The 25,799-nt window shown below is 37.1% G+C and overlaps 1 protein-coding gene across 1 annotated transcript in view; it reads right to left on the reverse strand.

Moving 5' to 3' along the window:
- The window catches only part of LOC130250846 (vesicular inhibitory amino acid transporter-like), a 53,199-nt gene that overhangs the window by 18,780 nt on the left and 8,620 nt on the right, over positions 1-25,799 (reverse strand). The window contains exon 2 of the mRNA XM_056486959.1: positions 6,235-6,496. Within this exon, the coding sequence (XP_056342934.1) occupies positions 6,235-6,496 (262 nt within the window). The remainder of the gene's footprint in view (positions 1-6,234; positions 6,497-25,799) is intronic.

Genomic DNA, 25,799 nt, shown 5'->3' on the forward strand with positions numbered 1-25,799 from the left:
CTTTAAGCTCAGCTGTGCCCCTGGATACTGTTTTCAAAATAATGAAACATTAGACAGGTACATCTGTAAAACTCAGGTAAAAATCTATTAAAGATATAAAATAAGCTATTGGTTATGAATAAATATTTTAAAATATATCTATCTTACACTCAGTGGAATCAAGATATTCAGATTTAAGGCTGAGGTTGCATATTAAATTCCATGGGTTTTTTGAGTATTATGCTTTAGAATGTTTCCCTCTCATCTCATATAAGATAAAAATCACATATGCTAATTACCTTAAAATAGATCAATATAATAAATTATATAATAAAGTATATCAGTCACAGCCAAAGTACTGAGCCTATTAGAATAATTTATGAAGGAGACACAGAGAGAGACACCTCTCTTGTGGCTCATCTGTTAAGAAATGCCATTTTGAACAAATGGTGAGGATAAGCATGATCTAAGGACTGCTTTAACTTCTAAAGATATTTTAATATGTCATTTTAACACCTAGAAGGCTTAAAGAATTGCAATACTTTGTTCTGTTGCTTGTGTAATGTGTAATTTTTTCTGGGCTTCAAGAGCTATTATGGTGCTTTCTGAACCAGTGGTCCATAAGCTGGGACTACCTGTATGTCGAAGGAATAATTTATAATAATAGTTATGTTATATCACAGTTTCTACTTGATGGAAAATCTGATATGGATGGGCTTAGGAAAACTGATCTGACAATATCTGTAGTAGATAATGCTGATGTAAATCCACTCAACACTCCCCCCTCACACTTGATCATTGCCCAAATAATGTGACAAACAACATGAAAGTCAAAACCTACAAAACAGTAACTTAAATCCCATGAGAATTATCCAAATTTATTTCTGGAACAATTTCTGATGAGCCACCTCTCTATGTTTAGGAATTCTGTCTTCATAACTTTTTTCAGTGTTTGCAGCTGACCAAGGAAAAAGCAAACCGATGAAGCGCATTGTGTAATGAGATTTATGGGAATGGCAGTTAGTTAACTCAGAACCAGTCTGCTGCACTGTGCTTACCTGTCAAATAAAGAGGTTTCTCTGAATTAGATGTTATTTCTTTGTTGCAGGATAACACACTTTTGATAAAGAGCTTTTGTGATAAGAAATAGGGTTGGGAATAGAGAAGATATATATCCTGAATGCAGCCTTCTCTGTACTATATGAATATGTGCACAAAAGAAGCCTACCACAGGGTCTGAGCTGAAATAAAATGTTATACAAAGTAGTGATGTATGTCTGGAATCTTTTTTTCCCATCAAGAGAAAATCAGAAGGGAAAAACAGGGCACAAACATTCTTTATAGAGTCTTCTCCCCTAAAATATATCTTTTTTCAATTGCATTGCATAATCGTGACATTCTATCATAGAAAATAGACAGATCTGAATTTAGATGGCTCTCACCAGGATTTTTTGGGGTCTGCAGTTCTGGCTATAAGGGTTTGTGGTTGCAAGCCTTGGAAAAATAAATTTGCCAGTACTGCCAGTGCATTTCAGCTAAAATTATACTCACTATTTGGAATTTTTATGTGCACCACAATAGTCTCAGTATCTTGGAATTTTACTTTGTGCTGTCATTTTTTGGTGTTTCATTCGGAAACTTGAATTACTTTCTGGTCCTAGCTTAGATATCAGCATTGGGCATCTCCCTTCAATTCTCACTACCACATCTTGATATGAAATGCAGACATTAGTTTCTCTCAGATGTCTATAATTTAGTTCAGAGTACAACTTTAGCTTCAATGCATATTGCCTTCAACTTCAATACATAATGTATAATTCAGAAAGTTACTGCTTTGTGCTCAAGGAAAGATTGACCCTTTTTCTCACATCTGGAAAATAAATACTTAAGATCAAGTGCTGCAGTTAAAATCCAAGTGACTATTTATCCAAACATAACTTAATTATTTAAGGTTCAGGATGAGAGCATTATACCTAATGAGCTGCTTTCTAAGAACACAAGCATATTTTATGTATATTTATATTTATATTTATATTTATATTTATATTTATATTTATATTTATATTTATATTTATATTTATATTTAGAAACACAACATATTTATATTTAGAAAATGCTTAAATTTTGTGTCAGTAAAGCTACATGCGAGGGGTGTTTGGACACCCACTAATGTTTGCCTTTATATCTTTAGAGGCATGTCTACTAATTCTGTTCCTCAGCATCAGTGTGTTTTCAGTTAAGTGTTTAGGAGATGAAGTTAGCTAAGTTAAAATTAACTAAATTGGAACCCAGTGCAGAAATATGGTTATAAAGGCATGCAGTGAATGATATATGGATATTCAGGTTTTAGAATTATGATTAATAAAGCCTTGAGTAATTTCTAAACAAGTGTATAATATAAAGAATATAATGAGAATAGTTATGATTACTACTGCAATAATTGGTAATTTATTATTGACACATTGAAAAAAAAGATTAATAATGCTAATTTAGGTATTGTTATTCCTAGAAGAGCTCACAGTGGTCAAGCACTCTATTTTGTTTCTCTGATCATGGAACAAAAAAATATCGCCTGATGCAGGTATTTCTAATCTTTGTACAACCTAATTTTTTGCAAAAGGAAAAATATTAATGTTGGCAACATTAGGGATTAGTTGCATTGAATCAAAGAGAACAGTCAGTATGATTTCACACTATCATTTTAGTCGGAAAAGATCTCTAAGATCAACAAGTCCAACCTTTGACCAATAACTATCTTGTTACCAAGTGCCATGTCCAGTTATTTCTAGAACACCTCCAGGGATGGCGACTCCATCACCTCCCTGGGCAGTCTGTTCTAATGCTAATCAATCCTTTCAGTGAAGAAGTGATTCCTGATGTCCAGCCTGAAACTCCCCTGGCACAGCTCAAGGCTTTGTACTCTCATTCCATCACTGGCTGCCTGGGTAGCCCCACCCAGCTACAACTTCCAGGTAGCTGTAGAAAGTCACAAGGTCCCCTCTGAGCCTCCTTTTCCTTAGGATAAGCACCCCCAGCTCCCTCAGCTGCTCCTCACAAGATCTCTGCTCCAGGCTCTTCTCTGTTTCTTTCTCTGGACGTGCTCCAGCACCTCAATGTCACTCTTGCAGTGACAGGCACAGAACTGAACACAGGATTTGAGGTGTGGCTCCCCCATGGCCAGTACAGAGGGACAGTCACTGGCCTGGTCCCGCTGGCCACACTATTGCTTATACATCCCCCTTATACTGCCACTGGCCTTCCTGGCCACCTGGGCACAGCTGGCTCATGTTAGCTGCTGTTCACCAGCACCCCTTGGTCCTTCTCTGCTGGGCTGCTTTCAAGCCAGATTTGATACATCATGTTTTACCAAATATTCAGAGAAAAATTGTGTAATTAGATTAACCTGTATTTAAAGATTGTTCAGGCATCATAGTACTGAAAGTTGCTTGAAGCTTTCTGGTAAAGTGGTTGACTCTTTCCAGTGTTAGGTTCTCCCGAGACACAAGTGGAGATTGACTCACAGTGGTATATATTACACTTATAAATTACATGGGTATAAATTATAGGTGAGATTAACATTATTTCACTTCTTTCCATTATTTCACTTCTCTTCCTCTCTGATTTTTTCTCCATTCTCTTGTGCCTCTTCATGACACAATATAATGAATGCCTTTTTCTTTTAGTTTGGCTTTCTCTGTAGTGTTTTCAAAAAAATCCTGGTAAATGTGACCGGCAAATAAATAGTCCTTATTGTCCTTTGGTTCTGCTGTGAAATACTGTGCCATTAGAATTTAACTACTCCTTCTTTGTGACTACTGCTTTGCTTATCTATCCAGCACCACTGTACAAGTCATTACAAATAATTTTGCCCTTTTACTTCTACATACAAACAAGTGCAACTTGCATCACTCTGCCAGATTATGCTCTACATTTTCCCATTTGAATTAACTCAGCTTTATGGTCTCTGTCCTCACCCAGATTAACCGAATACAGGTTTTGATTTGCCTGTGCAGTGCTGGAATACGAAATATGTTTCCCTGGAAACTTAAATGTCTGAAGCAATCATTTACACATACAATATCAGCACCAAAAGTGCATATTTTTTCAGTACAAGTTAAGAACAAAATAAGAATCTCTTCTTCTTTGTTTGGAAAGACTTATATTTAAAACACTGTGAGAAAACCCTTGTATTTCATTTCAGAGACCGAATATTTAATTATTCCCATAATAAATCTGGATTGCAAAATATTTTCTTTTTTAAACTAATTGTATTCACTGGAATAACCATTCAGAATGCTTCAAAATTCTGCTGAAATGTTTACCTCTAATTGCCATGCAAAACACTTCTGCCCTCTCCTCTGGGTAGGGCAAAACAACTGTCATTTTATCCATGATGGTCTTCACAAGTCAAGAACATTTGTTTTAATCATTCTGTTCTCAGCTCTGACTTTCTTTTCAAAGCTATTCATAGAAATTTCTTCAAACACTTATTTTCTACTGACAGATGCCCATTCAATATTCTCCTCTCCCTCCTCTCCTGCCTTTCCTCTTCACTTTCTCTGCTTTGTTTCTAAACCAATTTACTTGCTCCCAGTCCCAGGTATTGGGAAACAGGAATAACACGAATATGTGTACACAGATTCACAGACATGGTCACACATGCCCACGGTTTAATAATGTGTCATTAGGACTCTTTGGTTTTACTATTAATGAAACTCCAGTTTCCAGGATTTTCAACCTCAGCCTGCCTTAGGCAGAAATCTCAATACAGCTGCAGCTAGCTGCTTTTTAATGCTAATTTCTAAAATATTTTACCAAATGAGAGCCATAGTAGACAATGCTCAGAATGCTGAGAGTTTTGACTAGGACCATAGTTACTGTTTGGATAATTTACTTGAATTTGTCTGATTTTAAATAGGCAACTGCACATTTGATTGTGTTTTAAAATGTGTTTTACCAGTCTATGTTTTAACTGAGAGCTATATTATTAATAATTAACAGTAATTTTGTACACAACAGTATTTAGGATTTTTTTTTGGCACTTTGATGTACTTACAGAGGCATTATTATTTTTTGTTTTTCAGAAAGGAAAACAATGAGTTAGAGAATATGATTTGCCAAAAGGTCTTATAGCAAATATTGACAAAACTGACTTCCAGAATAAAATCTTGGCTTTGGTGAAATCAAATGCAAAATTGACTCTAGAGAGACTATGGGCTCTAATCCCAGACTCCTGTCCTGAGTAGATGCTGCTGAGGGAGATTGAAGATAAAATGCATTACTAGAATGCAGTTGAGGTATTTTAGGACTTCACACTTTTATTCGCAGCGGAACACTTTCAGAGCATGATATGCTACAGTGCCCTGTTATTGCACTGGCTCTCATGTGGTGGTGCTCATGTTTGAAAATACACCAGGGTTAGAAATGTGTCCTTTTTCTCATCCTTTGCAGAGCTGAGGGATGAACTGGATATGTAAACAAATGTTCATCTTCATAGTCAGACTTGTGTGACACTGGAAGGATTATTTTTGTATAACTGAAGTGGCATAAAAAAGTGTTTAAGCAACAGTTACTGGGACTAGATGTGTCTGTGGATGCTGCTTTCTTCTTACTATGTCAGACAGAAAGTTAGTGGTAATGATAGAATTATGTAAGGAAATGAATCATGAAAAGTGAGAAAAAGATTCTGAAACATTTAATGCTAAATTTAAGGATTTGGAAAGATACTCAAATTCCACACAGAATGCTGGGACCAAATGCTTTCAGTCTATTCAACCTATTTTCTTTAACACTGACAAGTATTATTACACTTCTTGTGCTCCGTGCTTCAATTTATTTCTAGTTTAACTTACATGTCAGTAAATTTATGTCTGACGTCAGTCTGGCTCTTACCATCCTCTTTTTATTAGATGTTTACCTCACATTTCTATCAAACATTTCTGCCACTGAATTCAAATATGCTTGTTAAAGATAATGTCGGCACTGCCAAAACAGGTACTATCACCACTTTTTCAATTTTACCTAATTTAAACGCTTTTTAAACTTCAAATAACATACGTATAGTTTTTCCCTTCGGAACTCTGTTTTATCAGAGTGCTAATCTTATGCAGAAAGATTCAAATATGTGAGTAATAAATTCACAGAAATCTTTTAGAATACGCAAAATGATGGTCCAGCTAAGTAACAGAGAGCAGACTAAGTGATGAGCAGGTTTTTTAAATGATGAGTGGAATAAATGTGGAAATGAAAGGTTACCTGAATGGCATTTGTTACATTCCATCCTGCTTCCCAGCTGGTGATCAGCTTGACCTGGGCATGTGGCAAGGGAGCTGGGGACTTGTATTCTGGATCCTGGTGACAAATATCAAGCTCAAATTTCAGGGGTCCATCTGGTTCCTCTCTGTTCTCGCTGTGAGCTCTGTTCAGTTCATCGCTTTTAGCAAAATTCACGTGCTCTTCATCGGTGTCTAGGCAGCTGTCCCACCTCACCAGCCCCAGAAAGAGAGATGGTGCTTCCCTAAAGCATTTGAAAAAAGATGAAAAAGTCTGCTTCAGGTGAGCCATCCTCAGTACCAACTATAAAAGTAAAATCTTTCATTACATGTCTTTAATTTTTTCAGCAGTTGTACACTGTCAATCCTTTTGATAGGTTAGCCCTGATAGTGCTGTGATTAATGGAGTTTGTTGTCTTTGATTCATTAATTTACACCTGTTTCAAATGGCAGCTAAATAAATATCTCCAGGGTCTTCAACATACTGCCCAGAGTAGCATGCAGCAAGATTTAGCAGTCTGCAAGTATCAATTTACAATTCAAATTATTTTCCCTTTTACCTATGGCATCTATGTAGATCAGTCATTCATGAAGCAGCTACAGGTGGCTGCAAGAATCTTTTCCCAGAAATTATGCATGTTTCTAATACAAATAAATAGTTCTGCCAAAAGGAAAAAGAATGCTTCATTAAAAACTAGAGCTGATGGACTGACTGCTAAGAAGATTCATGTAAACAAGTTCGCTTTTCCAGATGTGAGAATTTTCTGCTGTGTTTTAGTGTCTACAGAGGTCAGTAGAACTTTAAAAATGTTCTTTATAGAGTTTAAGTAATATGAAAAAGACAAGTTTGTTTGTAACCCTAATTGTTACAATTTCCCCTAATTTAGGGGAAAGACCTAGAGGTATGATAACACATTTACTTTATGGATGTGAATGAGATATTGTGAATATTCACACTGTAAAATCCTAAAAATAATATTTACAAAATTATCCTCTTTCTTCTCGGCATGGCCCATGGAATTTGTGAAGATAGGTAAACAGAGAGAGAGCTGGGTTACATTGCTGTAGGTTTATTTATACCCATTTTCTTTAGTTATTTGCTATACCTGTCCTATATTCCTCTTCTTTCTTTTTTCCTAATGAGTACTGGGTTTTAACAGCTAAGCTTTTCTACATTAACCACTGAATAACTGGTCAACACTGCTGATCATGCTGAAAAGTGTTGAGTTGTAAAAGGTTGGCATAGGGACCTTGGAGCATGTAAGGGCAGTGACAGTCCTTGCTTGCCCTAGCATGTCCATCCTGTTAGAAGAAATTTCAGGAATTCTCAAAACAATTTTAGAAATTTGTATTTCTGAACAAGAGTTCTAAACCAATTACTTTTCTGCCATATTGTATGTGTTTGTGAGCTGCAGTCTCATCAGCAGCTCTCAGGACTTGACCATTTCCAAAATGAATCATGTAGGCTTTGTTGTCTCCTTTTTCTTATGTACTCAGGATAAAATAAACATGGAGACAACCTTCACTGTTCTGTCTTTTACAATCAGACACTGAAATTTCTCTTGTTCTTATCAGAAAACTAATATTCTGAAGCTCTCCCCAGCTTAATCACCTGTCTTAAAAAAAAATATTTCAGAGACCTACTAGTATGGAATTATATTCCTATTCCTACCTTGCTCAAGCCTCATCACTGACTCTTTTATGTGCCAAGTCTATGGGTTTATCACTTAATGCTCTTGAGAATTCTTTTACACATTGTGAAATCTGCTGACCTCTGACCTGAACTGAACAAAAAGTGCCTCTTGCTCACTAAAATACCCATTTATTGGTAATACTGAAGACCGAAGTGAATGTTGCTAGCCATCTCACAAACTTATCATGGTCTTCTGGAGTGACCTGGAAGGTTCTTGAAAATACAAAAGTGTTTTTACAGCAAATTTTGACCTTAGTTTAGTTCTCCTTTAATGGAAGCAATTCCACTAGGAAACTTCAGAAAGATTTCTGAGAGGAATGTTCTGTGATAGGTGTAGATACTGCTCCAATTAAGTAAACCTGACAACAGTATTTGTAAATCAAAAAAAGAGTAATATTAGAAATTACATGGTTAATTTTGCTACTATATAGAGAATGGTCTGAGATACACAAATGAAATCCTGGGAAGTGGTGAACACTATTACATATTTTCAGTCTTTTCCGAAGCATTACTTCTGTAGATGTTTACATTTCTGGAAAAGACCATTTTGGCTTTATCTAATGTGAAAGTCACAATGTCATGGAAGAAATAATTAGCATTTTAAAAGATATTTTTATCAATGAAATGCAGATAAGAACCATTTTAATATCCCGAGGAACTGAATTACATCAAAGGTAAATGTTGATTGCTACAAAAGAAGTATTACATAAGAAATTGTATTGTTTATCTGGTGTTTGTAGGATCTTTATTTTCTTTTCAAAAGAATTATTGAGGCTGCAATGAGTCCCCTTTGGTGGGGGGAGTATTTGTTTTTCTTTGTTTTATTTTTATTCTTTATTTTATTTAAGGTTTTTTTTTTTTTTTTCCTTGTAAATTAGTTAGGATTTCATGCAGCTATCTAAATCAAGGGAAGCAAAAGCAAATTTAGAAGCAGAGACACATCTCTAGGTATAGAACCATTTCTTTTGGCTGCACAGGCTTAGAGAGGAATTATCCAGTTTTATCCAAGGCCCTCTTACAGCACTGGAAAAAAAGCCCATTCTCAGATCTCTTATCTGACAGATGCATCACATCCAAAATTCAGAAAAATTAAATAATAGTTAAAATTGTTTTCTTGTGATTACACACAACTTCAAAAGTAATGTAAAATTTCTTTAAAAAAAATAGCTTTTAGTTGTTTTGAATTCACTGCTCCTCTACTGACTACCAAAACAAAGGCAAGTAAGTCTAAAAATTTCCAGAACTATCTGAATTTTAATAAAATATTTATATTAGATATCCCATACTTGGTATACTGTTTCGATTGCTTATTTCAAAGCAATATCATTATTCATTTTTGACATACAGGGTAGCACAGGACAACTCACTCATCACTGCACAATATTTATTATTATCTATGTTTAATGCTGCTTAAAGATCCTAGCAGCCTCCTTTGGACTAATTGTCTTAAAATCAACTAGTAGGAGAGTTTTTTTTTGAAAGGTGTGCAGTTGAAGAAGTGAAGACAGACAAGGCAATCTAGGAGTCTGTCCCTCTTTGTCTACTGGGCACAGGGTTTTCATCCTACATTGCATTCCCTGCAGCTTTGATTTTTCCAGCCAATAGGGCAAATTGTACTCTTAGTTACATCACTGAACAATTACTGTTTTTTTCACTGACATAAATAATGAACAAAGGAAGATATATCAAAACTGGTTTTATTATTGCATTAAAAGCTGCTGTCTGGATGGCTGCAGTAAATTTCGTATTTATTGTGCTACTTTCAAGCCATCAGAAATAAGCAGCAAAGGCAACAAATGAGAGCTGGACTCAGTTGAAAGGCTCTTTACTTTTCCCATGTAGTAATTCTGCTAGACATTCTTCCTACAGATGTTCTTTATCCATACAAGTCAGTATTTTAAGTTTAATTAAATGTTATGTCTCATCTTAGGAAAAAATTCCTGATTTATGTTTGGCCCATAAGAGTGGTTATCATTGTCCTTGGCACCTATTCACCTATTTCTATTTCAGTACCTAAACTGAGATTCAAATTTTCTTGGAAAGCAGCACACTGTCACTATGAATCATAAGCTTGACAGGGCTGAATTTCAGGAGCAGGAGGAGCACACGAATAGGTTTGGAAAACACATCTTTCCTGGCCAGTAGAATTTTGTAGTGCAGTTGCTTATGCCCAAGGAAATAAGGTCTTCAGAGCTGCCACTTGTGTTGGCCATGGTTTCATTCAAAATTTGATTGACTGTAGAACCCTTAGTTATACCCATCAAGAAGAGTATTTCAGAGCCATAATAAAAAGTAGGCCAACAAAACAGTTTATCAACCCAGCATGCTTTTATCCTACATAGCAGTGCATTAATTTAATGTTGAATTTTTTAAGCTCTTTTGCTGTGGGATTTGGGTTTGGTTCAAGTATTGGGGTAGTAAGAATGTTGTTGCTGCTTAGCAAACCCTTTTCACAAGGGAGAAGAGTTCTCTCCACAAAAAAGGAATCTTAAACAGTCACCATGTTAGTCCTGAGGGTAGCTGGGGCAAACACAGCAGGTGTGTGAGATGTTTTATCTAGAGTAATAAATAAATGCTCAGAAGATATACTGCTATTACTTCCCACAATGAAATCAGTTTGCAACTAAAGGGCTTTTTCAGTCTTTCCATGTCAATGTACACTCTGCCCATCTATAAACTCTGAGAGCATGAAAATCTTAGGCAAAGCTAGACCTGTGGTGGATTCCCAAGGAACTCTGAAGCTGTATGATAGAGCAACCAGTAATGCAGGTGCTCTACTGAGTGCCTCTGTTGCACAGCTCAGGTGCATCCTGACTATCCCAGAAGCACAGTAAGGCCCTTTTTGGTAAAGAAACTCTTTAGATTTATTAGTCCAGCTTTTGGTGATGCCTTGAATAACTTTAAACTAAAATAGAGATGACGGTGCAAAAAGAAAAAGTACCTGAAACAAAAGATTGTTCAGTTTGACAATTATATTCAGAAAAAAAATCACTAACTACTCATCCACCCTTTGAGGCATGATGACTGAGATGAGGAATTTTTTGGGTAGGGAAATAAGGATTTAATTTTTGGTACTATGGATCCCTAGCATAAAAATTTGCAACATTTTTTTCTCACATTTTTAACTGATGCTTCTTTGAATGCCCAGGTTTCTTAGCAAAATTCATCTCCAGGTGTTCTGCCACATATATAAATTTGAAAATCAGATGCAGAAAAGGCATAACTCATGATGAAAGATAACTTTAGTAACTGATTGCATGTGTTTGAAAAGGTTTCTTTGCATTCATGTTTATTTGTATGCTTTTGTAATGATTTTTTCATATTGTGGATTGCTCTACACATATTTCTCTGACAACTCTTTAAATAGTTATTCAAAATTATGTTCAAGCATGCAAATATATGTAAGTATATGAGTGTAAATGCATGTGGCACTTTAGAGGAACATGGAAGATAATGTCCCTGCCCTATGAGATAAACTGTAATCCAGAGAGAACAGAATTAATGTGATGCCAATTTAAAACAAAAGGGAAAGAATGGAGTAACACAGAACAGGTGAGTACTTGAAAATTTCATTAAAGAATTTGATCACAAACCAGAATTTGTAAAGGACCAGTCTTGTTAGAGAAATAGAAGGCACTATTCAAAGCCTAAGGGACATGGAAGGAATTAAGCCCATAGAGGAGAAAGAAAGAAAACAGTAGGAATGGAGATTGTAAGAAACACAGGTCTGCATGGTGTAAGAGAAGATAAGAACATGCATAGAGACAGAAAGGAAACTGCAAAGATCAAGTGTACAAGGACAAGATGTCATGGTTTGAAGATTTTTGTTACTTTCCACGGAATATTTCCTAAGACATGCCACAAAATCTTTATATGTAACCAGAACTGTGGATTTTTTTAGTTTCTCAAAGTCCCTACATGCTAATATTCTTTCTATTTCTTGCATTAGAGGGAAAGAGAATCAGGTCTAGCAATTTTCAGTTAAGAATATTCTGCTGGAAAAAGAAAGGCAATTTGTGAGGATCAGAGGAAATGCCAAGTAAAAAGACAGAAAGATACTTCATCATGAGTGGCTATTGAAACATATCCCAGGGATGACCCTCAAAGAATATCTGTGCTACAAATCAAGTTCTCAAGAGATGCACATGCTAGAAGTAGGCATTGACCTTTATTCAGATCATTTGTACATATGTATCATGATGTAGTCCTTAACTTTCTAGAGGTTTATATCTTCCCATTGGCTAGTTCACTGAAGAGAAATCACCATTATCTAGGAAAGGATTAGCATTATGCTAAGATGGTTGATGACCTCTAGAAGAGACAAAGTAGTCTTATAGCTCCTGGTGAAATGTATTTTCTCTCAGCCTGCAACACTTAAGTTACAGTTTGGTGAGTTGCATCATGTTTTTTTTACACATATTAATATGGATGGGATTCCTCTGAGCAGAAGAGAAATTTTCTGAGCTACCCATTTTGGCCCCTTTCATATAATCAGTAGAATAAAACAGATGCTTCTAATGAATTTTCTGTCTCAGTTCAGTTGGCACCTGAAGCAGGTTGGATGCCATAGGTCAGTGGCATGAAATTGGCCATTTTCTCCCTCTGTATATAAGGGAAATCCTGAATTACTACCTTGGAGTTCTCTAACTGTCTGCACCATATGAAGGCAGGTGAAGTGAATCCCATACTGTGCATTACTTGAATGATTATTTCAATTTGCAACTGCTGCAGCAATGTAGCCCACCTTACTGCTCTCACCACATACTGATTAAATTTGGCATTAGAATTTATCAATAGTTTTGGCATTTTTGACAATAATGTGTGCCAATAATTTGTTCAGACATGTAAATACATGTAAATTAAAATAATTAATCCTTTTCCTAAATGTTACAGTAGAAAAAGGCTCACTCATTTTCTAAAGCAATAAGCACAATATTTGAAACCTAATTTATTTGGAAGTAATTTGCTCTCATTGATTTAGGAAGTTGAATCCTTACATTTCATAAATGGTCACCTTATCACCTTATGGAGAGCAGGAATTTCATGGTTCTTGAGTGCAAGAATGTGGACTGAAAAGTGATTCTGAATAACTGTCTGCTGTGTGGAGACTATCCCTTGCAAGCAGGATAAGATGGGGTGAAAATATGTGATTATGTGGTAAATTACTATTGTAATGATGCATAAAGGAGCTAAATTAAGACTACAATAGCAAATCATAAATATCATTTACAGCTCTTTAGCACTGCCTTTTCAGGTTCTCTTTTAAAACAGATACACCCTTCTGTGGAGGTGCACCTGTTTCATAGAACTGGGAAAGGATCTCAGTTGTGGGAAATACCTAAACATCACACAGCACTGGTAGAAACTGTACCTATACAGTGATTCAGTGGTATAATTATTCTATTGGACTGATGAAATAATATGAATTTAAACTTAAGTGACAATGATAGAAGGTAGGTTAATTCAGTTTTGTTCTTGTTCTGCTGAATTGAAATGATGGTTTTACAAAGCTAAATATGTGTTAATAATCTAATTTTAGATGGCATGGTAAAAGAACTAACAGTCACAGCATATTGCCCTTTCATCCAGTAAGCCACATATTCATAGCACACACTACAACTAATAAACAGTTTGTCATGTCTGAAAAAATTCCATCCTGTGGGTAAGTGGACAGTGAGTAGATACTAACATCCTCTTTCCCTTCCTTCTGAAATGAACTGTGAAGAAGTGAAGATCAAGAGTTTGCTGAGTTACTTGGAAATGTAATATCAAGATGAAGCAATCTGCCACTTAAGGGAGAAGGATAAGAAATAAATAAAGGAAATCCACAAATAGCAGGTGAAGTTGATGGCTACGATTCAAGTTGAGAAAGTTGTTGAGAAATACAATTGCCATGACAATGAAGAGCAGCAGACATAAGCAATTCTTTACATAACACATTAAATTACTATTTCCAATTCTTCAGAAATAACTGAGATGTACAACATGAAAACCATGCTAGATATTTTTGTACATATGTTCCACAGCACAATGGATTTTTTACTTTGCTTTCAGGAAAGCAAATGTGTTTCCACCAGAGCTGCAATTTTTTGTGTTTATTTGTAGTCTCCCATGTTCAACTGTATTGCTTCATCAGCAAGTTCTGCTCCCTCAGTGCTCATCTGTAGCGTCTGCATTCAAGTATTCATTCTTTACAGGAAGAGTTTCTTCACTTATTTTATGTCTTCATTATAGGTATTATCTTCAAGGAACTCTATAGGGGAAGATACAGGTGTAACTTATGCAGGGCATTATTTTCGTCTGTCTGTGCATTTCATTTAGTGCTATCCAAAAAATAATTTCTTTTAGAAGCAGTTGAAATTACAGGTGATTACTTAGTTTTTTGATGCTTACAGTCATTTGGAAACCAAATATTTTACTCTCATTCTTGATCAGATAAAGTTTAGACTTTGAAGGATGATTTGGGACTTTCCTGAAATTCTCTTACTTTTTTTTTTAATAAAAGTTCAAATGTGTGGATAAATAGTGAAATAGCATGGGCTCACAATGCAGACATTCATCAATGAATAAGAAAATAAGAAAATAAGAAATAACTGCAAAATGAATTGCTGTCCTTTGCTATAACAGGTAAAGAGATGCTCTGAAGTGCTAAACTTCCTTGTATTATGCAACTGAAATTATATATCAGCACTTAGAATAAGCAGTATGGAGTAATTAAATCAAAATGGTAGAAAATTTTACAGGTGGTTAAATGAGAATAAGAAAATTTTACAGGTGGTTAAATGAGAATAAGAAGAGAAAATAAAAGAAGCAGAAAACAGATTAATAGAACCTCCGCTGTTCCTGACTATAAAACTGCTGTGCTCTACTCTCTAGGTTAGAAATGCATCAAGCTTCATAGGTGGTTTATCTCTACTGTTTTCCCCCTTTAGCAATGATCTTTCCTCAAGAGCTCAATTAAGAAAACAAGGCATTTTATTTCTTTTTATCTCATCTTTTTGTATTTTAATGATTTTTTTTAAACCACTGTTGCTTTGGGAAGTGACAGTGTCCAAGTCCAAGAAGAATTTCTGATTAAAAGTAAATACCAAATGTGTGATCATTCAAGTCTCTGTGCTTGAAGAATAACCATATGAAATCTTCATTATATTTTCACATTATGTGCAGCTGCTGGTAAGGGAACATGAGAGAGGAAATACTTTATTCATAATGGGATCGTATAGTAATTAAAACTAAAATTAACTATATAAAACTAAGTGTTAGGAAAACTTTAAAGTTGGCAGGAAAGAGGAATGTCAATCCATTCCATTTCTACCAGTGTGATACCAGTGCCATTAAGAGATGTCCAGCACCTGGAGAGGGATCAGGCCAGCATGAGAGCACCTGAAAAGCATCACAAAGGAATTTCAGCTCCTCCAGCTGGTAAGTCAGCTTCATGAGGGACTCAAAAGGCATGTAATATGGGGCATAAACAAGAGGAACTAGAGTTGTGCACACATCTGCAGGGCAATGATTTTACTGGCCTTGTGGAGACACCAAAAAGTAGGGGCTAGTGGAAATGTGAAGCCTTGGCCACAGAGCCCAAGAAATGGTGGAATTCAAGGTCCTTGGGGCAGTGCAGATGATGCACAGCAAGTTCACTACCCTGGACTTCAGGAGTGCAGACTTTGGCCTCTTCAGAGATCTGCTTGGTAGAGTAGCATGGGATAAAATCCTAGAGGGAGGAGAGGGAGGAGGTGGCCCAATAAAGCTGGTTAATCTTCAAGGATCACCCACTCCAAGCTTGGAATCAATTCATCCCAAGAAAGAGAAAGTCAGGAGAAAACACCAGCAGGTCTGAATGGATGGACAAGAAGGTCCTGGACCAAAACAAACACAGAAAGGAAACCTACAGAGGGTGTAAGCAAGAGAGATTGTCCAAATGGCCAGTGATCTGGTTAGGAAAGTTAAAGCTCTGATAGAAATAAATCCACCCAGGGACATTCAGGGCAGCAAGAAAAGCTTCTGTAATGTTGGTGATAAAAGGAAGACTAGAGAAAATGCCAGCTTCTGCTTCTCTTGTGCAGTGGATGATTTGAATCTTTGTCTCTGCAGGATCATTGTGAAGATCCTGTGAATCTTTCTCACATTCTCTGACACCACTCGTTCTGCCTGCCTCCTCCTGTTGGCAAGGCAGGTTCTGAGCCACAGCACATCCCCTGCAGGCAAGGACACCACCTTCTCCTGCTCTGGCCCAGGGAGAAGCACCAGGTGCTGCCTGAAGCTCCAGACCTGGGTGGCCACACCTGCCCAAGCTTGCCTACCAGATCCATGCTATTTTAAGCAGCTTTCCAGCACCCTTCCATAACTCTTCTGCACAAAGCAATGCACCCATTAGCTATTACTTGATGCCCCATAGGTGTGGTAGTTTGTTTGGCAGCTCTGCCCTGTGGCTGTTTGACACTTCATAACCAGCAGTCAGATGCAGACAAAAGCTCTAAGAACATTTTGAGCAGGAAAGGCTAGCAGATACTTCTATAAAGTTTTAGATGCAAAAGCCTCTAGCACTCACACTTTTCCATCAGCAGGAGGCACCTCAAAATTCTTAGACAAATTCCTGGAAGTCCTCCAACCAAACCAGGCAAGAAAAGAAGCCCAGAAATAGATGTGCTAAGTGTTATGGCTGTTAGCTGGCTCTGCTGCAACCTGGGCAAAAGGAGGTAAAGTTTAAATAAATTAGTATTACTTATATAGCTCTAAAATGTCTATTTTTGGAGGGAGTCTTCTGCTTCATACTTTACTGGTATATAAGGCATCCAAAAATGTAAATAGCTTTACCTGAAAGTAGTTTTATTTACAGCTAATTAGTACAAAGGACTTTTGTATCTTCTAAATGAGCACAATGCCTGAACATTCTGCTTTTCTTAACACTGTTACGAAAGTTGTGCAGAAGGAAATGTTGAGAAACTTCTCTCCCACATTAAACAACTCAGATGCTTTCTCTTAAGCAGACCATTATTAATTGTTTTCAGAACTATTTCAGAAGATTGATTCATGCATAAAAATGCATTTAGTCAAGGATTTCAGGTTTCAGCAACTCTGCTTAGAAAAGCTTTATAATTTTCTTCTTGAAGAAAGATCTTTAATTACATTGGAGGAATAGAGTGGGATTTATGCATATATTCTAATTATGTACTAGTAAAACTGAAAAGCTCTTCGTTAAAACCATGTGGAGAAAAATCAGACACATGCCAGCACTTCATTACTGGGAATTTAAGAGGAATTGTGTGGTGGCTTATTATCAGTATTACATAAATAGAAGGGCACTCTACATATTGCATATGTCGACACAGTCTTTTAGATTAAAAAATAGGTCGATTTTGAGAAAACAGAAGATGCAAATTAACTTTGTTAATTAAACCAAAGCAATTTATTCTACATTAGCACCTTACTACCTGTTTAGTATATTTAGTATAATAATAAACATGTTATTTCTAAGTTAAATCTGTATATATATCTCCATGTACAGACATATATAGGGAAAATATAAGATGAAAGGTCAAGATTCACTCAACCTCAACCTAATTAGATCTAAATAATCATCAAATAATATTATTAGATCATATAATTCTTCATAAGAAATACATGCTTCTAGCATGATCAGAATCTATGACATGCTTTCTGTTTAAACAAGAGCCTTTATGATGAAGGATTTTCTCATGTTGTAAACAAGAACAGCTGCTGCACAGGCTATGTTACAATACACTGGAATAGCAGTACAATAGATTTATTGTTACTTCTAAAATTGTGTATAAAGAAGTCATTCATATTTTAAACACAGAATTACTGAGCACTCCTTGCCAAATCGCAGACCCTCATGAACAATTCCCTTTGAGTCATGAGCACATGACTTTTCACTTCTGAGAGTCAGTCCATAAGATGATAAAATAATTAAGACCCATGAAGGGGTTGGGTATGTACAAAATCCAGCTGCTGACTCCAACTCAGTAAACTATGAGCAGGGTAAAGGGGATTGCAGTAGAAGTTAGAAATTAGAATTGAAAAAACAGTGTGTCTGTGAGTCTCTGCTAAAGCTCACATTTGGCCAATTCCTGCAGCTCTTTCTTTGTCATTGAGATCCCTTATATTATAAACCTAGCCATAAAAAAAAAGGATATTGCTGTATATTCTAAGTGAACCAGCTCATTAAACATAGAGTTGACATAGTGGTTTGACTATGGAGAAGATTTTTTGTGGCTGTGTGAGTAAAATATCTAGCTCATTATTTTTTAAGTAAAAAAAGCAACCTAAATTATGCATAACACACATATTATTGCATGATTAAACACCATAAATAATTTTATAATATTTAAAATATCTCATTTTTACCTCTATCAGTACATATTTTTAATGAAAAGTTTTACTGAATTTTTTAAGGGTAACTTTAATGTAGGACACGGTATGAATGAGAAATTTCCACCATCACCAGTTCTATTATTGTCCTATTATAGACAAATTTCTCATGCAATTTGTTTCTTACACTGATCAAATTTGATTTTAAGTTCCTAAGGTTTCTTGTCTAAATTACTTATGAGAAGAACCACAGAATTATAGAATGGTTGAGGTTGGAATGGACCTATGGAATTCATCTGGTTCCAACCCCTCTGCTCAGGCACAATCACTTAGGGCTGCTTGGCCAGGATCATGTCCAGATGGCTTCTGAATAAAAGGATGGAGAATCCACATCTGCCTGGGCAACCTGTGCCAATGCTTGGTAATTCAGAGTAAAAAAGTGTTTCCTGATGTATTCATTCACAGAACCTTTTATGTTTCAGTTTGTGTCAATTGCCCCTGGTCTTGCCACTAGGCCCCATTGAAAAGGGCCAGGATCCATTGACTTTGCACCTCCCCTTTGGGTACTTACATATGTTAATAAGAGGAGAGGAGAGGAGAGGAGAGGAGAGGAGAGGAGAGGAGAGGAGAGGAGAGGAGAGGAGAGGAGAGGAGAGGAGAGGAGAGGAGAGGAGAGGAGAGGAGAGGAGAGGAGAGGAGAGGAGAGGAGAGGAGAGGAGAGGAGAGGAGAGGAGAGGAGAGGAGAGGAGAGGAGAGGAGAGGAGAGGAGAGGAGAGGAGAGGAGAGGAGAGGAGAGGAGAGGAGAGGAGAGGAGAAAGAAAGGAAAAAAGGAAAAGAAAGGAAAAGAAAGGAAAAGAGAAAAAAAGAAAGAAGAGAAGAGAAGAGAAGAGAAGAGAAGAGAAGAGAAGAGAAGAGAAGAGAAGAGAAGAGAAGAGAAGAGAAGAGAAGAGAAGAGAAGAGATCAAAGACCAATGAACAGCTGTCACTCTGTGATACCCTAAAAAGTTATCTTCATCACTTTCCCCAACCAGAGATTTTTGGGTGCAACTGAGAGAAAAAGGGTTGAAAAGCAATATTGGGTTTCACACAGTGTTCCATGTAAGTCAGAGGAAAGGGAAGACATTACCTATTAATACGGCTGTTTTGCCTGGCAGATACTCTTAATATCTCAAGATTTTAATAATACTTCTTGGCATATGCAGAAAATCTGTTATAAAAAGTTGTTAAAGTAAATTGCTGTTGATTTAAGATAGTACATTCCCAGCATACTGTAACTATCACTTTTATCTGTATCATGTTTTTTCACAATAAACTATCAAAAGGACTGAGTCTTGAATGCTGAAAATACAACCCAACTTTCATTTCCTAGGCAGAGACCAGGAAAATATTTACTTTCACTAAAAACAGTTGTACTGGTATAGCTTGTACAATATCTGTTTGCTTTAGAGTCCATTTTGGCCTTCTGAGAGGGATTGTAAAGCAAAATTTTCCCCCTCTCTATCAATCTCTGTGTGTTCTGCTCTCACTATTCACCTCTTTGCAAGTCCTGTGCACCTATAGTGCTCATTATGAACATACATGGCTAAAGGTCTTCAGAGAGAGCTAGGAGTTAGCAGTAAGATGTGTCAAGAGATATTTCTAACTTCACACAATGTTGTGTACATTGCAGCTTGACACAAATATAAAATTAATTGTATCTTGATCCAGAAGTAAAGTTCAGTTGCTCATTTTCTTTAATATGGTGTTTCAATAGTGCACTTGCACATTTTTAAAATTCTGCCCTTACAAGTAAAAGGGCTAGGAACTTTTCTTTTAAAAGAGGATAAATATTCCCTTTACAGTACCATAATTAAAGAAAACTGGATCATGGCAAACAAATCCTACAATGATTTAGTTCGTTCAACACATCAAAACAATATGAAAGTTATTTAAAAAGTAATATTCTTATATATAACTGGTTTGTGATTGTTCATTCTTTTCCCACTGCGATTTTCTGATTTCACAAAATGAGATGATTTTCTTTTTCCTGAAAAATGATATGACCTGACACTACACAGGCTAATGTAGAGCTGTATTTCTGTCCCAGAGCAGAAAAAACTCACTACAGATTTTTGCTGAAAACACCAGCCAACAAGCATGGTCTGGGCTAGCAGACACCTACTGTTGATCTGCACAGAAATCTGAAGCCCCCGATTAGACACAGCCTGTCCCCACACAGCCAAGCCACTGTTTCTGACCTTTTCTCACAATCCTCAATGGAGCTCTCTTCTTGGAAACTTGTATTTCTTCAACCCATTTCTTTCTTTGTCAAGTAGGAGACTTTCTTGGCATGTTGTGTAAGAGTGCCAGACCATCCCAGAAAACAGCCAAAAGCAAGTGTAGAGGAGCAAGAGACTGAATTCCTCAGGCCTTCAGTCACCAGAAGTAATTCACTGCCAAAAGAACAGTCAGAAATCATCTTAACAGCATTGTTGCTCTGCTAATACCCATTAAGGATAAATGCCAGGAGCCTGAAATTGAGCTTTCAGGCAGGTAAATGTTCCCAGTGCATCAATGGGCCCCTGAGAGACAGGCAGGCACCACTGCTGCATCCTGAGTTGCTGTCTCCTCCAAATCACAAGACTAGACTGGTATGGAAAGTGACTGGTTCTTCTCAGGAAACAAGTTTAGCTAAAAGTTTCTGTTCTGTGCTTATGTAGAGAGGTACTATAAAACAAAACATTTGAAAAGGGGAACGAGAACATAAACCTGTTCTTGATGCACTGATGCCTCAAAGCCCATCTCTCTGACCTTTCTCCTTGTGATCCCTGCAACAAGAGAAGTCTTCCACAGCTTCCTGCACATTCTAGTAGTTTTTAGCCTAGAATTAGAGACCTCAGAGAAGATGGTAAAAATAAAAGGTGGGGTAGTATATTCTGACTCTAGGCTCCAGGTTCAGGATGGTATCAGGGGAGCAAGGGAAGATTGGGAAATGGGTGGGAAGCAGCCTGCAGCCAGATTTTTGTACTTGTTGCATGTGTGGGCAGCCACCCACCATACCTTATGTTATGCACTGAACAAAATGACGTTTTTCATTCAGCTCTCACAGGACCTGGGCTTTTCTAAAGGGACTGGGCAAACACAACAGCAGGATGCTACATATGGATGTGAGAGGGGCTTTAGGCTTGGTGCTTTGAAACTTATTTTACAAGTGAGAGTAAAGCAGAAAGTTACCATTTGGGATACAAGAAATGTTCTTTCGCCGACTCTAGACAGCCAAGCCAATTTTCTGCCTGCAATAAGGAGGAGAAATCAAGAAATCTAGTGCCTTCACAAAATGAATGATAAAGGACAGGAGGAAGGATAGGAATCCCTAAGTCACTGAATCACTGAATCATAAAATATGCCAAGTTGGAAAGGATCCATCAGGACCATCCAGCCCAACTCCTGGTGCCACACAGCACCATCCCCAAGGGTCACACTATGTACCTGAGAGCATTGTCCAAAAATTTCCTGAACTCTGTCAGGCTTGGTGCTGAGACCCTGGGGACCCTTTCTCAGTGCCCAGACACCCTCTGGGGGAAGAATCTTTTCCTAATATCCAACCTAAACCTCTCCTGACACAACTTCAGGCCATTCCCTCTAGTCCTGTCACTGGGCACCTCAGAGAAGGGATCAGTGTCTGTCCCTCCTCCTCCCCACACCAGGATGTTGTAACTGCAATGAGATCTCCTTTCAGTCTCCTCCAGGCTGAACAGACCAAGATATAAAGAGAAGGGCTCTTTGCATCAGGACAAATCAGAATAAATCAGGACAAGTAGAATTCAGTGTACAATAGATAACATTTTTCTTGTGGAACCAGATCCACCAGGCTATTAACACAGCATGAGATGGGCAAAGGTCTAGGAAATATTAATTCTTACTGCAACTATGTGAGTGAGATTCCTCATTTGCTTTATCTAGGTTGTAAAGGTCATACACCATCAAACCAGTATCACATGCAGCCCTGGTGGACCTTAGCACTGTAGATGTTCAGCAATGGCAAATATGTATCAATGCTGGCAATGGAGGTAAGAACTGTCAGGCAATGGGTATCAATACAGTAAGGAAGTCTGTTTGGCATTTCAAAAATATTGGGCATCATAAACACAGTTGATGTATCTAATGCTGATAAGATGTGACTGAGGGACACTGAAGTATTGCAAGCAGCTGTCTCTTCTTTCAGCTCCTTATATAAGTCAGGGGTTTTTTCCTACGGATGTTGGAAGGAATGTGTATCTGCTTAAAGCCGAGAACAGCTGGGCATTTTTTCCCCCTGGAACCTGATAATGTTGTCTTAGGTTTCAAATGGACCAGAAATATCCACACCTAGTGGATAAGTCCTGGAAGGGGGACTTCAATATATTGAAATTGATAGCTTACTGTGGATCATCTCAGAATCTGGAAGATGAAATTGTACTATCAGTAAACATTAATGTTTGAGTTCCTCTCAAACAGGACTGGGAAGTCACATGATATTCAGAGACACCCCAGAAATTCAAAGTATGGGTATGACTGAAGCTGTGATGTCCCAAAAATATTCTTGTTAGAGCAGCCATTGGAACAGATCCAGGAGAACACTGTAAGTGTAGGTATGGATCTGTGTGTTGTGGTTGTTCAAATGCCATAATCTAGTTATAAAGTACACAAGCACTCAGTCAAGAACTTTTGGGAAGTACCAACAGCAGGCAGTGTCACAGTGGAAGGTGAGGTAGGACCTCAGTGTGACAGACACTGAAGTGAAATGCATCAAAAATATGAGGGAATTCAGGTTGCTTGGAAACACAGCTGAGACTGTGCAGATTAATATCTGGTAGTAGAGATGAAGCAGTTTTTGCTCAGACCAGTAACAACTGCTTGCAACACATTTCCTACATAGACCACTATAGCTCTAATGATACATTTTAAATGTTGCATTTCCATGCTTAATATGCTAATTAGAATTAAGAAAAGAGCATTTAAAAGTTTGGAATTGCTAGGCTGGAACAAGAATGATCACTTATTAAGCATATTAATTTTTCTTCATGAGTGATGAATCTTGAAAACCACAGTGATTTGTCAAAATAATTAAATTCCATTTGCTTTTCAGATATAAATGCCTACACAGCTTGCCAAAGTAATCCTTGCTTGCTACTCAGAAGACTAAACTTTCATAAATGTACTTTTTAAACCATATTTTTTCTTTTTCATTTATGAGGCAGGAAAAAAAATCATTATTTTATTCATTCTGATTATAATCATCAATGTTGTTCATGCTAATCCTGACAAAAGAATTTATTTTTCAGAATCAAGTTCGCATGTAGCAAAGGGATAAAAAGACCCATTTCCTCAATGGTTGACAGTGCTAATTTCATTCTGACTTGCTTTCATCTGTTTTAGCAACAATTCAGGCAACTAACCCAAATATATTTTGATTGGAAAAAAGGCTCAGCTTGGTACTCAAAATTATAACCACCCATCACTCACCAACAAATCTCAAATTTATAAGAATCCAATATGTTTTTAATGTGCTATTTTATTTACATTTTCTTTATTCTTTCAAATCAAGCACTTAGATAAAGTTTCCCTCTGCAATCAATATGACTGTAAATTGTCATTTTGTTTTAAAATGAAGTTGATATTCACAGGAAATCAGTTGCCTCCAGGAAGTGGACCTTCAAAGAAATAAAAAGAGCATATTTTGATACTTTGAGTAATGTTTAGGCTGCCTGAAGAGCTCTTACTGAGAGTTAAAGCTAGGGTAGGCTGCACTGGATGAGTACAGCACTGGATATTGATAGCATTTGGCAAATACATACAATATATTTTGGAATAAACTACTATAGTAGCAAACACATATATTCAAAAATATGTCAAAAATCTCAGCTGTTAATCTGGTTTGTCAGCATTCAGGTCTTTTATTTCCTTCACTTTTTCCTACCCCTTGCTTACGTTAACCCTGCTGATCTTACTCTTTTTTGTTTATAAGATCTACCAGGTCAAGGCTGTTTCATTTAAGCTGTACTTTTTATTGTATTGCCTTCAATCATCATGCAGGGAAATGCTCTCTATGCCAAGTAATGTAAATGGGTTTGTATGTACATTGTTTATGATTCGAGTCCTTTGAGAGAAGGATCTACATCCATTCCAGCAGGACACAGTGGCAGGAGAGGGAGCACTGTGATTCAAGGACCAGCCCATTGGCCCCTGCACCTCAACAGCACAGCCCTTCCATCCATGGAAGGGGGCTACAGCCTGCTCTGAATCCCTAACCTGGTGGTACAAGTCCTCATCCTTGGAGAGCAATAGTGGGCTGAGCCTACTCAGGTCACTTTCCAGCTTTGGAATCCCTATGCACTGTCTCCTGTCAGTGTTTGGGAACAGCACATGGGGGGCTGCTCTGCAAGCAGAGGCAAACCCAAACCTGAGGACATCACCAAGGGAATGCAGTGGCCCTGGTGAGAAGAGCCAAGTACCTGAATGAGGAAAGCAGGTCAGGTCTGGTGACTGGAACAATGGATGGACATGGCCCAGTGATTGCCAATCTAGTCTACAGTGCTCAGACAGGTCAGGGACCAGGTCAGAAAGTCAACTGTGTGGATTTGAAGCAGAATCAGGGAGGTGTGAGCAATCATCCTTGCAGCATGACTCAGGCACAGAACCAGGGTGACAGCCTGAGCTTATGTCCTGATCCAGAGAATAAGAAGGCTCCCCAAAGCAGCTTCCCATATATCTCCTCAAAGCCCTTAATGTATCACAGTTGGTCCTGAATCCAGGCAGACAGATTCCTGGGATGGGGGAGGATTCATGCTGGTAATTTCCAGCTGTCCTGGAAATTAACTGATTTAGTCCATTTTGGAGTATGAACTCATTTTATGTTAACCTGAAGATTAGGAAACTGAAGTGACTCAGCAGAGTTCTGTATGTATGCATATTCTGTAGGTATGCATTTCCTACAGGACATCCTAAACAAAACCACAGTATCCTCTGCCATAGCAGTAAGGGAGCAGTAGATTTGAGGTAGAATCTAATTTATGTTTTAACATATTCAAGTGTTATTTGTTTATATATCTTTAATACTCTGAACTGGGAGACTCTTAAGTATTTTTCATAAATAGTAGATTAATCTTGACAAGTCCCTAGTGAGATTTTCTTAAATTTATAGTAGAATAAAATCAAAATATGGAGCTGGGAGACTGCTGCCTATACTAATTTATCAGCTTCCTAAAGTCTGAAATAACAAGTAATTTTCAAACAACTTCAAGGTTTTTTTCAAATTTCACTTTGGTAGATTTAAAACAATGGTATTACTAAAATTTAATAGTATGGAGAGTGCTTATGAGAGATATATACCATTAATTTACATAGATTAATGGATTCCTTTCATTAAAAAGTAGTATTTAATACCCAGGGAGTATGTATATATATATATATATATATATATCAGCAGAAAATTAAAACCATATATACCAAGTTTTAGAAGCATATTCATGTGTACACATTCAATACTGTTATTTTAATCTTAT

This window comes from Oenanthe melanoleuca, chromosome 3, assembly GCF_029582105.1.
Source record: "Oenanthe melanoleuca isolate GR-GAL-2019-014 chromosome 3, OMel1.0, whole genome shotgun sequence".
In the NCBI taxonomy this organism is placed as follows: domain Eukaryota; kingdom Metazoa; phylum Chordata; class Aves; order Passeriformes; family Muscicapidae; genus Oenanthe; species Oenanthe melanoleuca.